General features: G+C 51.2%; 1 protein-coding gene across 1 annotated transcript in view; it reads right to left on the bottom strand.

Moving 5' to 3' along the window:
• nup107 (nucleoporin 107) overlaps window positions 1–13,993 on the bottom strand; it is a 33,778-nt gene that overhangs the window by 12,131 nt on the left and 7,654 nt on the right. Inside the window, exons 8-16 of the mRNA XM_071331688.1 lie at window positions 13,428–13,476; window positions 12,816–12,887; window positions 6,905–6,993; window positions 6,735–6,813; window positions 5,575–5,688; window positions 5,271–5,361; window positions 4,130–4,269; window positions 2,243–2,388; window positions 760–808 (exon numbers count right to left, since the gene is read on the bottom strand). Of these exons, the coding sequence (XP_071187789.1) occupies window positions 760–808; window positions 2,243–2,388; window positions 4,130–4,269; window positions 5,271–5,361; window positions 5,575–5,688; window positions 6,735–6,813; window positions 6,905–6,993; window positions 12,816–12,887; window positions 13,428–13,476 (829 nt within the window). The remainder of the gene's footprint in view (window positions 1–759; window positions 809–2,242; window positions 2,389–4,129; window positions 4,270–5,270; window positions 5,362–5,574; window positions 5,689–6,734; window positions 6,814–6,904; window positions 6,994–12,815; window positions 12,888–13,427; window positions 13,477–13,993) is intronic.

Genomic DNA, 13,993 nt, shown 5'->3' on the forward strand with positions numbered 1-13,993 from the left:
CAGCTAGTAGACTGGTGTGATGTAGACAGCTAGTAGACTGGTGTGATGTAGACAGCTGTGATGTAGCTAGCTAGTAGACTGGTGTGATGTAGCTAGCTAGTAGACTGGTGCGATGTAGATAGCTAGTAGACTGGTGCGATGTAGATAGCTAATAGACTGGTGCGATGTAGACAGCTAGTAGACTGGTGTGATGTAGATAGCTAGTAGACTGGTGTGATGTAGACAGCTAGTAGACTGGTGTGATGTAGATAGCCAGTAGACTGGTGTGATGTAGATAGCCAGTAGACTGGTGTGATGTAGATAGCTAGTAGACTGGTGTGATGTAGATAGCTAGTAGACTGGTGTGATGTAGATAGCTAGTAGACTGGTGTGATGTAGACAGCTAGTAGACTGGTGCGATGTAGACAGCTAGTAGACTGGTGCGATGTAGATAGCTAGTAGACTGGTGCGATGTAGATAGCTAGTAGACTGGTGTGATGTAGACAGCCAGTAGACTGGTGTGATGTAGACAGCTAGTAGACTGGTGTGATGTAGATAGCTAGTAGACTGGTGTGATGTAGATAGCTAGTAGACTGGTGCGATGTAGATAGCTAGTAGACTGGTGTGATGTAGACAGCCAGTAGACTGGTGTGATGTAGACAGCTAGTAGACTGGTGTGATGTAGATAGCTAGTAGACTGGTGTGATGTAGATAGCTAGTAGACTGGTATGATGTAGACACACACAGATAGTTTGACAGAGCAGACAAACAGATGCTGACCTTTGACTCTGTTGCCAGCAGCTCCTCAAACACCTTCTCTAGTGTCCAGCTGGAGAGAAAAGGGAGACAGTACAATTTACATGTAGAAATATAAGGTTAGGTTCCTGATCCTCAGCCCTCCACTAGAGGCTGGGGATCTTACTTGGCCTCCAGGTATTCTCTACTAGAGGCTGGGGATCTTACTTGGCCTCCAGGTATTCTCTACTAGAGGCTGGGGATCTTACTTGGCCTCCAGGTATTCTCTACTAGAGGCTGGGGATCTTACTTGGCCTCCAGGTATTCTCTACTAGAGGCTGGGGATCTTACTTGGCCTCCAGGTATTCTCTACTAGAGGCTGGGGATCTTACTTGGCCTCCAGGTATTCTCTACTAGAGGCTGGGGATCTTACTTGGCCTCCAGGTATTCTCTACTAGAGGCTGGGGATCTTACTTGGCCTCCAGGTATTCTCTACTAGAGGCTGGGGATCTTACTTGGCCTCCAGGTATTCTCTACTAGAGGCTGGGGATCTTACTTGGCCTCCAGGTATTCTCTACTAGAGGCTGGGGATCTTACTTGGCCTCCAGGTATTCTCTACTAGAGGCTGGGGATCTTACTTGGCCTCCAGGTATTCTCTACTAGAGGCTGGGGATCTTACTTGGCCTCCAGGTATTCTCTACTAGAGGCTGGGGATCTTACTTTGCCTCCAGGTATTCTCTACTAGAGGGGATCCTACTTGGCCTCCAGGTATTCTCTACTAGAAGGGATCTTACTTGGCCATCTAGGTATTCTCTACTAGAGGGGATCTTACTTGGCCATCCAGGTATTCTCTACTAGAGGCTGGGGATCTTACTTGGCCTCCAGGTATTCTCTACTAGAGGCTGGGGATCTTACTTGGCCTCCAGGTATTCTCTACTAGAGGCTGGGGATCTTACTTGGCCTCCAGGTATTCTCTACTAGAGGCTGGGGATCTTACTTGGCCTCCAGGTATTCTCTACTAGAGGCTGGGGATCTTACTTGGCCTCCAGGTATTCTCTACTAGAGGCTGGGGATCTTACTTGGCCTCCAGGTATTCTCGACTAGAGGCTGGGGATCTTACTTGGCCTCCAGGTATTCTCTACTAGAGGCTGGGGATCTTACTTGGCCTCCAGGTATTCTCTACTAGAGGCTGGGGATCTTACTTGCTTTCCAGGTATTCTCTACTAGAGGCTGGGGATCTTACTTGGCCTCCAGGTATTCTCTACTAGAGGGTGGGGATCTTACTTGGCCATCTGTAGGCAGGGCTACCCACTATAGAGTATTGTCCCTGGGTAAGGCTACCTACTAGAGGCTGGGGATCTTACTTGGCCTCCAGGTATTCTCTACTAGAGGCTGGGGATCTTACTTGCTTTCCAGGTATTCTCTACTACAGGCTGGGGATCTTACTTGGCCTCCAGGTATTCTCTACTACAGGCTGGGGATCTTACTTGGCCTCCAGGTATTCTCTACTAGAGGCTGGGGATCTTACTTGGCCTCCAGGTATTCTCGTGGCAGCTCCTCCAGCTCCTCGCTGCCCATTCCTGAGGACCGGACCTCCTGTTCCACCAGAGAGTCTACCAGGACCCTGAAGTACGCCCACACACTGTCCTCCCACGACTCACACACTGGGAGCAGCTAGAGTGGAGAGACAGAGAGACAATCACTATTACCACTCTACTACCGTACAGTCTGCCCCCCCCCCCAACCTCCACCACCTGACCCCCCCCCCCCCCCCCCCAACTTCCACCACCTGACCCCTCCCATCGACCTCCTCCTCCACCGCCTGACCCCCCCCCATCCTCCACCGCCTGACCCCTCCCCCCCATCCTCCACCGCCTGACCCCTCCCCCCATCCTCCTCCACTGCCTAACCCCTCCCCCCAACCTCCACCACCTGACCCCCCCCCCCAACTTCCACCACCTGACCCCTCCCATCGACCTCCTCCTCCACCACCTGACCCCCCCCATCCTCCACCACCTGACCCCCCCATCCTCCTCCACCTGACCCCCCCCATCCTCCTCCACCTGACCCCCCCCATCCTCCTCCACCTGACCCCCCCCATCCTCCGCCACCTGACCCCCCCCATCCTCCGCCACCTGACCCCGCCATCCTCCGCCACCTGACCCCATCCTCCTCCACCTGACCCCCCCCATCCTCCTCCACCTGACCCCCCCCCTCCTCCTCCACCTGACCCCCCCATCCTCCTCCACCTGACCCCCCCCATCCTCCTCCACCTGACGCCCCCCATCCTCCTCCACCTCCCCCCATCCTCCTCCTCCACCTCCCCCCATCCTCCTCCACCTGACCCCCCCCCATCCTCCTCCACCTGACCCCCCCCATCCTCCTACACCTGACCCCCCCCATCCTCCATTACCTGACCCCCCCCATCCTCCATTACCTGACCCCCCCCATCCTCCTCCACCTGACCCCCCTATCCTCCTCCACCTGACCCCCCTATCCTCCTCCACCTGACCCCCCCATATCCTCCTCCGCCACCTGACCCCCCCATATCCTCCTCCGCCACCTGACCCCCCCATATCCTCCTCCGCCACCTGACCCCCCCATATCCTCCTCCGCCACCTGACCCCCCCATATCCTCCTCCGCCACCTGACCCCCCCATATCCTCCTCCGCCACCTGACCCCCCATATCCTCCTCCTCCACCTGACCCCCCCATCCTCCTCCACCTGACCCCCCCATCCTCCTCCACCTGACCCCCCATCCTCCTCCACCTGACCCCCCCATCCTCCTCTACCTGACCCCCCCATCCTCCTCTACCTGACCCCCCCATCCTCCTCTACCTGACCCCCCCATCCTCCTCTACCTGACCCCCCCATCCTCCTCTACCTGACCCCCCCATCCTCCTCCACCTGACCCCCCCATCCTCCTCCACCTGACCCCCCCCATCCTCCTCCACCTGACCCCCCCATCCTCCTCCATCTGACCCCCCCCATCCTCCACCTGACCCCCCCATCCTCCTCCACCTGACCCCCCCATCCTCCTCCACCTGACCCCCCCCATCTGACCCCCCCATCCTCCTCCACCTGACCCCCCCATCCTCCTCCACCTGACCCCCCCATCCTCCTCCACCTGACCCCCCCATTCTCCTCCACCTGACCCCCCCATTCTCCTCCACCTGACCCCCCCATTCTCCTCCACCTGACCCCCCCATCCTCCTCCACCTGACCCCCCCATTCTCCTCCACCTGACCCCCCCATTCTCCTCCACCTGACCCCCCCATTCTCCTCCACCTGACCCCCCATTCTCCTCCACCTGACCCCCCCATTCTCCTCCACCTGACCCCCCCATCCTCCTCCTCCTAACACACATACAGGTGCTCCAGAGAGAGTCTTAGGGAGATAAGACACCCAACATACCCGTTTGAGGTTCCCACTCAGAACAGCGTAGATGGCTCTCTCATATCTGCTGAAGTGTTCGTTATCAGCCATCCTCCAGCAGCACACCTTCCATACACAACGCTGAGGGTTCCCCTCCACCGGTAGCAGCTCTGCACTGCCTGGGGACACCTCACTTCCATTACAGACCATTCATAGGGACGTGTGTTTAGGGCTGTTATGGTGACCGGATTACCGCCAATCACGAGTTATGACCGCAGTCAAATACCAACGTGACAGTTTAGTCACGGTAACTGAACTTCTCTAAGCTCTGATGCTGCCGCTGGTCGTCGGTAGCCTACCAAACCCGCTGGTCGTCGGTAGCCTACCAAACCCGCTGGTCGTCGGTAGCCTACCAAACCCGCTGGTCGTCGGTAGCCTACCAAACCCGCTGGTCGTCGGTAGCCTACCAAACCCGCTGGTCGTCGGTAGCCTACCAAACCCGCTGGTCGTCGGTAGTCTACCAAACCCGCTGGTCGTCGGTAGTCTACCAAACCCGCTGGTCGTCGGTAGTCTACCAAACCCGCTGGTCGTCGGTAGTCTACCAAACCCGCTGGTCGTCGGTAGCCTACCAAACCCGCTGGTCGTCGGTAGCCTACCAAACCCGCTGGTCATTGGTAGTCTACCAAACCCGCTGGTCATTGGTAGTCTACCAAACCCGCTGGTCATTGGTAGTCTACCAAACCCGCTGGTCATTGGTAGTCTACCAAACCCGCTGGTCGTCGGTAGTCTACCAAACCCGCTGGTCATTGGTAGTCTACCAAACCCGCTGGTCATTGGTAGTCTACCAAACCCGCTGGTCATTGGTAGTCTACCAAACCCGCTGGTCGTCGGTAGTCTACCAAACCCGCTGGTCATTGGTAGTCTACCAAACTTGCTAACTGGCTGGTACTCAGCACTCGTCAGGATTTATTAGACTTTTTAAAATGTAGATGTTCCAAAGGTCAGCATCAGTGTCTTGTGGGATATGTGTGGAAGGAGATGCTAAACCTGTTTATGTTCATTAACGTCAATTACCGTGAGACCTGCAGTTATTTACATGACAATCACCGGCTGACAAAAGGTCACGAACGCCACTTGGTGTTACACATCTGTTGGTGCGAGTGTACGGTGGAGAACTGACCTCCGTTGATGTTGGGGTCGTGGTATAGCTTCCATCCCTCCAGAGTAGCAGCTCTCCATGCCTGGCCACAGCGCTTACACAGCCTCTGGGCCTACACACAACCACACGTCACTGTGACTAGAAACCAGCTCAGTATAACCCTCCCATCCACCAGGTGGCGCTGTACTGAGATCAGTCTCAAAACGACACCTTATTACCTATACACTGCACTACTTTTGTGACCAGAGAACTATGAGCCCTGGTCAACAGCAGTGCCCTATACAGGGAACAAATGGTGCCACTTGAGAGGTCTCCTGTTTCTCACCTCGTCAGTCATGCCCGCTCGGAGGAGGGTGAACAGGTACTTCAGCAGTCTGGCATCGTCCTCTCTGTCCAGGTCAGCCAGAGGACGTCTCTGTCTGATGGGGGCGTCAGGGTCCTACAGACACACCGAGTTACTTTATGTTCTAAGTAAAACCATGTATTCCCTATCATGGCATAAGAGCATGTGAGTAGGAGAGAGAAAGAGAGAGCTAGATTGTGAAGATTAGGCCTAAAAGTCCCTCTTACCAGCTCAGTAACCAGGGGAACATTGAAGCCTGTGAAGAATAGGCCTAAAAGTCCCTCTTACCAGCTCAGTAACCAGGGGAACATTGAAGCCTGTGAAGAATAGGCCTAAAGGTCCCTCTTACCAGCTCAGTAACCAGGGGAACATTGAAGCCTGTGAAGAATAGGCCTAAAGGTCCCTCTTACCAGCTCAGTAACCAGGGGAACATTGAAGCCTGTGAAGAATAGGCCTAAAAGTCACTCTTACCAGCTCAGTAACCAGGGGAACATTGAAGCCTGTGAAGAATAGGCCTAAAAGTCCCTCTTACCAGCTCAGTAACCAGGGGAACATTGAAGCCTGTGAAGAATAGGCCTAAAAGTCCCTCTTACCAGCTCAGTAACCAGGGGAACATTGAAGCCTGTGAAGAATAGGCCTAAAGGTCCCTCTTACCAGCTCAGTAACCAGGGGAACATTGAAGCCTGTGAAGAATAGGCCTAAAAGTCCCTCTTACCAGCTCAGTAACCAGGGGAACATTGAAGCCTGTGAAGAATAGGCCTAAAAGTCCCTCTTACCAGCTCAGTAACCAGGGGAACATTGAAGCCTGTGAAGAATAGGCCTAAAAGTCCCTCTTACCAGCTCAGTAACCAGGGGAACATTGAAGCCTGTGAAGAATAGGCCTAAAAGTCCCTCTTACCAGCTCAGTAACCAGGGGAACATTGAAGCCTGTGAAGAATAGGCCTAAAAGTCCCTCTTACCAGCTCAGTAACCAGGGGAACATTGAAGCCTGTGAAGAATAGGCCTAAAAGTCCCTCTTACCAGCTCAGTAACCAGGGGAACATTGAAGCCTGTGAAGAATAGGCCTAAAAGTCCCTCTTACCAGCTCAGTAACCAGGGGAACATTGAAGCCTGTGAAGAATAGGCCTAAAAGTCCCTCTTACCAGCTCAGTAACCAGGGGAACATTGAAGCCTGTGCTGGATGTGTTTCTCCTCAGTTTCAGAGCATGAAGGGTATTCTCCCTGAAAGTCAAAACAGAATATTAGCCAAGGCACATGCTCTTCCTAACGACATACACGTGCTTGTCTCTCTCAAATGACTCCAGCTACTTACCAGTAGACAGACTTGGCGTAGTACTCAATGTTGTCAGAGAAGTCCCCGATTTCATCTTTGGCGATACTCTCTAACCAATCCACAACCAGCTGAGAGAGAGGAGGTGAAACAATTATGTATTACAACCATCCATCAGACCAAACAGGACTGTACCACTAGAGACAGATATAGGGGTTTACAACCATCCATCAGACCAAACAGGACTGTACAACTAGAGACAGATATAGGGGTTTACAACCATCCATCAGACCAAACAGGACTGTACAACTAGAGACAGATATAGGGGTTTACAACCATCCATCAGACCAAACAGGATTGTACCACTAGAGACAGATATAGGGGTTTACAACCATCCATCAGACCAAACAGGATTGTACCACTAGAGACAGATATAGGGGTTTACAACCATCCATCAGACCAAACAGGATTGTACCACTAGAGACAGATATAGGGGTTTACAACCATCCATCAGACCAAACAGGATTGTACCACTAGAGACAGATATAGGGGTTTACAACCGTCCATCAGACCAAACAGGACTGTACCACTAGAGACAGATAATAGGGGAGGAGGTGTGTGTGTAGTGAGTGTGTGTGTGTGTGTGTGTGTATATACACTACCAGTCAAAAGTTTTAGAACACCTACTCATTTCAGGCTTTTTCTTTATATTGTAGAATTAATAGTGAAGACGTCAAAACTATGAAATAACACATATGGAATCATGTAGTAACCAAAAAAAGTTTTAAAACAGATTCTTCAAAGTAGCCACCCTTTGCCTTGATGACAGCTGTGCATACTCTTGGCATTCTCTCAACCAGCTCCATGAGGTAGTCACCTTGTTAATTTGTGGAATTTCTTTCCTTCTTAATGCGTTTGAGCCAATCAGTTGTGTTGTGACAAGGTAGGGGGGTATACAGAAGATAGCCCTATTTGATAAAATACCAAGTACATATTATGGCAAGAACAGCTCAAATAAGCAAAGAGAAACGACAGTCCATATTACTTTAAGACATGAAGGTCAGTCAATCTGGAAAATGTCCAGTCTACTACCACTCTACTATAGTCGGTGGTGGAGGAGGATGTGGGGGGGGGTCAGGTGGAGGAGGAGGATGGGGGGGGGTCAGGTGGAGGAGGAGGATGGGGGGGGGTCAGGTGGAGGAGGAGGATGGGGGGGGGGTCAGGTGGAGGAGGAGGATGGGGGGGGGTCAGGTGGAGGAGGAGGATGGGGGGGGGTCAGGTGGAGGAGGAGGATGGGGGGGGGTCAGGTGGAGGAGGAGGATGGGGGGGGGTCAGGTGGAGGAGGAGGATGGGGGGGGGTCAGGTGGAGGAGGAGGATGGGGGGGGGTCAGGTGGAGGAGGAGGATGGGGGGGGGTCAGGTGGAGGAGGAGGATGGGGGGGGGGTCAGGTGGAGGAGGAGGATGGGGGGGGGGGTCAGGTGGAGGAGGAGGATGGGGGGGGGTCAGGTGGAGGAGGAGGATGGGGGGGGGGTCAGGTGGAGGAGGAGGATGGGGGGGGGGTCAGGTGGAGGAGGAGGATGGGGGGGGGTCAGGTGGAGGAGGAGGATGGGGGGGGGGTCAGGTGGAGGAGGAGGATGGGGGGGGGTCAGGTGGAGGAGGAGGATGGGGGGGGGTCAGGTGGAGGAGGAGGATGGGGGGGGTCAGGTGGAGGAGGAGGATGGGGGGGGTCAGGTGGAGGAGGAGGATGGGGGGGGTCAGGTGGAGGAGGAGGATGGGGGGGGGTCAGGTGGAGGAGGAGGATGGGGGGGGGTCAGGTGGAGGAGGAGGATGGGGGGGGGGGTCAGGTGGAGGAGGAGGATGGGGGGGGGGTCAGGTGGAGGAGGAGGATGGGGGGGGGGGTCAGGTGGAGGAGGAGGATGGGGGGGGGGGGTCAGGTGGAGGAGGAGGATGGGGGGGGGGGGTCAGGTGGAGGAGGAGGATGGGGGGGGGGGTCAGGTGGAGGAGGAGGATGGGGGGGGGGTCAGGTGGAGGAGGAGGATGGGGGGGGTCAGGTGGAGGAGGAGGATGGGGGGGGTCAGGTGGAGGAGGAGGATGGGGGGGGTCAGGTGGAGGAGGAGGATGGGGGGGGTCAGGTGGAGGAGGAGGATGGGGGGGTCAGGTGGAGGAGGAGGATGGGGGGGTCAGGTGGAGGAGGAGGATGGGGGGGTCAGGTGGAGGAGGAGGATGGGGGGGGGTCAGGTGTCGGAGGAGGAGGAGGAGGATGGGGGGTCAGATGGAGGATGGGGGGGCTCATGGAAAGTGAAACGCATTGTCAAAGTAAACATCTAACAACAATGTTCACATAAGAGAGGACTATAGTAGAGTGGTAGTAGACTGGACTATAGTAGAGTGGTAGTAGACTGGACTATAGTAGAGTGGTAGTAGACTGGACTATAGTAGAGTGGTAGTAGACTGGACTATAGTAGAGTGGTAGTAGACTGGACTATAGTAGAGTGGTAGTAGACTGGACTATAGTAGAGTGGTAGTAGACTGGACTATAGTAGAGTGGTAGTAGACTGGACTGTAGTAGAGTGGTAGTAGACTGGACTATAGTAGAGTGGTAGTAGACTGGACTATAGTAGAGTGGTAGTAGACTGGACTGTAGTAGAGTGGTAGTAGACTGGACTGTAGTAGAGTGGTAGTAGACTGGACTATAGTAGAGTGGTAGTAGACTGGACTATAGTAGAGTGGTAGTAGACTGGACTATAGTAGAGTGGTAGTAGACTGGACTGTAGTAGAGTGGTAGTAGACTGGACTGTAGTAGAGTGGTAGTAGACTGGACTGTAGTAGAGTGGTAGTAGACTGGACTATAGTAGAGTGGTAGTAGACTGGACTGTAGTAGAGTGGTAGTAGACTGGACTGTAGTAGAGTGGTAGTAGACTGGACTGTAGTAGAGTGGTAGTAGACTGGACTATAGTAGAGTGGTAGTAGACTGGACTGTAGTAGAGTGGTAGTAGACTGGACTGTAGTAGAGTGGTAGTAGACTGGACTGTAGTAGAGTGGTAGTAGACTGGACTGTAGTAGAGTGGTAGTAGACTGGACTATAGTAGAGTGGTAGTAGACTGGACTGTAGTAGAGTGGTAGTAGACTGGACTATAGTAGAGTGGTAGTAGACTGGACTATAGTAGAGTGGTAGTAGACTGGACTGTAGTAGAGTGGTAGTAGACTGGACTGTAGTAGAGTGGTAGTAGACTGGACTGTAGTAGAGTGGTAGTAGACTGGACTGTAGTAGAGTGGTAGTAGACTGGACTATAGTAGAGTGGTAGTAGACTGGACTATAGTAGAGTGGTAGTAGACTGGACTATAGTAGAGTGGTAGTAGACTGGACTATAGTAGAGTGGTAGTAGACTGGACTATAGTAGAGTGGTAGTAGACTGGACTATAGTAGAGTGGTAGTAGACTGGACTATAGTAGAGTGGTAGTAGACTGGACTATAGTAGAGTGGTAGTAGACTGGACTGTAGTAGAGTGGTAGTAGACTGGACTATAGTAGAGTGGTAGTAGACTGGACTATAGTAGAGTGGTAGTAGACTGGACTATAGTAGAGTGGTAGTAGACTGGACTGTAGTAGAGTGGTAGTAGACTGGACTGTAGTAGAGTGGTAGTAGACTGGACTATAGTAGAGTGGTAGTAGACTGGACTATAGTAGAGTGGTAGTAGACTGGACTGTAGTAGAGTGGTAGTAGACTGGACTATAGTAGAGTGGTAGTAGACTGGACTATAGTAGAGTGGTAGTAGACTGGACTGTAGTAGAGTGGTAGTAGACTGGACTATAGTAGAGTGGTAGTAGACTGGACTATAGTAGAGTGGTAGTAGACTGGACTATAGTAGAGTGGTAGTAGACTGGACTGTAGTAGAGTGGTAGTAGACTGGACTATAGTAGAGTGGTAGTAGACTGGACTATAGTAGAGTGGTAGTAGACTGGACTATAGTAGAGTGGTAGTAGACTGGACTATAGTAGAGTGGTAGTAGACTGGACTATAGTAGAGTGGTAGTAGACTGGACTATAGTAGAGTGGTAGTAGACTGGACTGTAGTAGAGTGGTAGTAGACTGGACTGTAGTAGAGTGGTAGTAGACTGGACTATAGTAGAGTGGTAGTAGACTGGACTATAGTAGAGTGGTAGTAGACTGGACTATAGTAGAGTGGTAGTAGACGGGACTATAGTAGAGTGGTAGTAGACGGGACTATAGTAGAGTGGTAGTAGACTGGACTGTAGTAGAGTGGTAGTAGACTGGACTATAGTAGAGTGGTAGTAGACTGGACTATAGTAGAGTGGTAGTAGACTGGACTGTAGTAGAGTGGTAGTAGACTGGACTATAGTAGAGTGGTAGTAGACTGGACTATAGTAGAGTGGTAGTAGACTGGACTATAGTAGAGTGGTAGTAGACTGGACTGTAGTAGAGTGGTAGTAGACTGGACTATAGTAGAGTGGTAGTAGACTGGACTATAGTAGAGTGGTAGTAGACTGGACTATAGTAGAGTGGTAGTAGACTGGACTATAGTAGAGTGGTAGTAGACTGGACTATAGTAGAGTGGTAGTAGACTGGACTATAGTAGAGTGGTAGTAGACTGGACTGTAGTAGAGTGGTAGTAGACTGGACTGTAGTAGAGTGGTAGTAGACTGGACTATAGTAGAGTGGTAGTAGACTGGACTATAGTAGAGTGGTAGTAGACTGGACTATAGTAGAGTGGTAGTAGACGGGACTATAGTAGAGTGGTAGTAGACTGGACTATAGTAGAGTGGTAGTAGACTGGACTATAGTAGAGTGGTAGTAGACTGGACTATAGTAGAGTGGTAGTAGACTGGACTGTAGTAGAGTGGTAGTAGACTGGACTATAGTAGAGTGGTAGTAGACTGGACTATAGTAGAGTGGTAGTAGACTGGACTATAGTAGAGTGGTAGTAGACTGGACTATAGTAGAGTGGTAGTAGACTGGACTATAGTAGAGTGGTAGTAGACGGGACTATAGTAGCGTGGTAGTAGACTGGACTGTAGTAGAGTGGTAGTAGACTGGACTATAGTAGAGTGGTAGTAGACTGGACTATAGTAGAGTGGTAGTAGACTGGACTATAGTAGAGTGGTAGTAGACTGGACTATAGTAGAGTGGTAGTAGACGGGACTATAGTAGAGTGGTAGTAGACTGGACTATTTCCAGATTGACTGACCTTCATGTCTTAAAGTATAAGAAGAGACTTGCTTGGGCCAAGAAATACGAGCAATGGACGTTGGACTGGTGGAAATCTGTCCTTTGGTCTGATGAGTCCAAATTTGAGATTTTTGGTTCCAACCGTCGTGTCTTTGTGAGACGCAGAGTAGGTGAATGGATGATCTCTGCATGTGTAGTTCCCACCGTGAAGCATGGAGGAGGAGGTGTGATGGTGCTTTGCTGGTGACACTGTCTGTGATTTATTTAAAATTCAAGGCACACTTAACCAGCATGGCTACCAAAGCATTCTGCAGCGATACGCCATCCCATCTGGTTTGCGCTTAGTGGGACTATCATTTGTTTTTCAACAGGACAATGACCCAACACACCTCCAGGATGTGTAAGGGCTATTTGACCAAGAAGGAGAGTGATGGAGTGCTGCATCAGATGACCTGGCCTCCACAATCACCCAACCTCAACCAAACAAGTGCTCAGCATGTGGGAACTCCTTCAAGACTGTTGGAAAAGCATTCCAGGTGATGCTGGTTGAGAGAATGCCAAGTGTGCAAAGCTGTCATCAAGGCAAAGGGTGGCTACTTTGAAGAATCTAAAATATATTTTGATTTGTTTAACACTTTTTTTGGTTACTACATGATACCATTTCATAGTTTTGATGTCTTCACTATTATTCTACAATGTAGAAACTTTTGACTGGTACTGTATGTGTTTTTATGTGTGTGTGTGTGTGTGTGAGAGAGAGTCTAACCTGACTCTGGCGTACTACAGCATCTCTCTGGAAAAGTTGTTCCATCACCACCTTCTCACTAACACCGGGAGCCTGAGGAGAGAAGGTCACACACACAGGAGAGAGGACGTTACTCCATTTCCTTCTCTCTCACCACCTTCTCACTAACACCGGGAGCCTGAGGAGAGAAGGTCACACACACAGGAGAGAGGACGTTACTCCATTTCCTTCTCTCTCACCACCTTCTCACTAACACAGGGAGCCTGAGGAGAGAAGGTCACACACACAGGAGAGAGGACGTTACTCCATTTCCTTCTCTCTCACCACCTTCTCACTAACACCGGGAGCCTGAGGAGAGAAGGTCACACACAGGAGAGAGGACGTTACTCCATTTCCTTCTCTCTCACCACCTTCTCACTAACACCGGGAGCCTGAGGAGAGAAGGTCACACACAGGAGAGAGGACGTTACTCCATTTCCTTCTCTCTCACCACCTTCTCACTAACACCGGGAGCCTGAGGAGAGAAGGTCACACACAGGAGAGAGGATGGTTACTCCATTTCCGTCTCTCCATCACACAGCAAGAGCCACCTGTAGTTCCCTAATGACATTGTAGTTGTAGAGTTGTACTCACAGCCACATCCATCATGATGTCATCCTCCAGCTCTGTCTGGATCCTGTCTCTGAGGGGAACACAATGACGTAACAAAGTCAAACCACGCGTCTCCATAGCAACACCATTCCTCTATGTAGTGATGAGGAAAATAAATCCAAAAATCGATAGTTACATGTCGGGATATTATTTTGGACGACATACCGTATCGACATATCGCAATACATTTTTTTGGGGCGCTAGTTGGCTGTACCTACACCTAAACTTTTCCTTCATAGCTTGTTCTCTTTCAGCATTAAAACTAGTTTTGTCATGTGTCTCTCTCGTCCCTCTGCAGCAAACACATGGCGAGCAATATGTGTGGAACTTCGAATCGCAATAAAATCACAATACATATCGGCATGTAAGTATTGTGATAATATCGTTTTGTGAGTTCCCTGGTAATTCACAGCCCTAATATATACAGTGGGGAGAACAAGTATTTGATACACTGCCGATTTTGCAGGTTTTCCTACTTACAAAGCATGTAGAGGTCTGTAATTTTTATCATAGGTACACTTCAACTGTGAGAGACGGAATCTAAAACA

This window comes from Salvelinus alpinus, chromosome 11 (genome assembly GCF_045679555.1).
Source record: "Salvelinus alpinus chromosome 11, SLU_Salpinus.1, whole genome shotgun sequence".
NCBI lineage: Eukaryota > Metazoa > Chordata > Actinopteri > Salmoniformes > Salmonidae > Salvelinus > Salvelinus alpinus.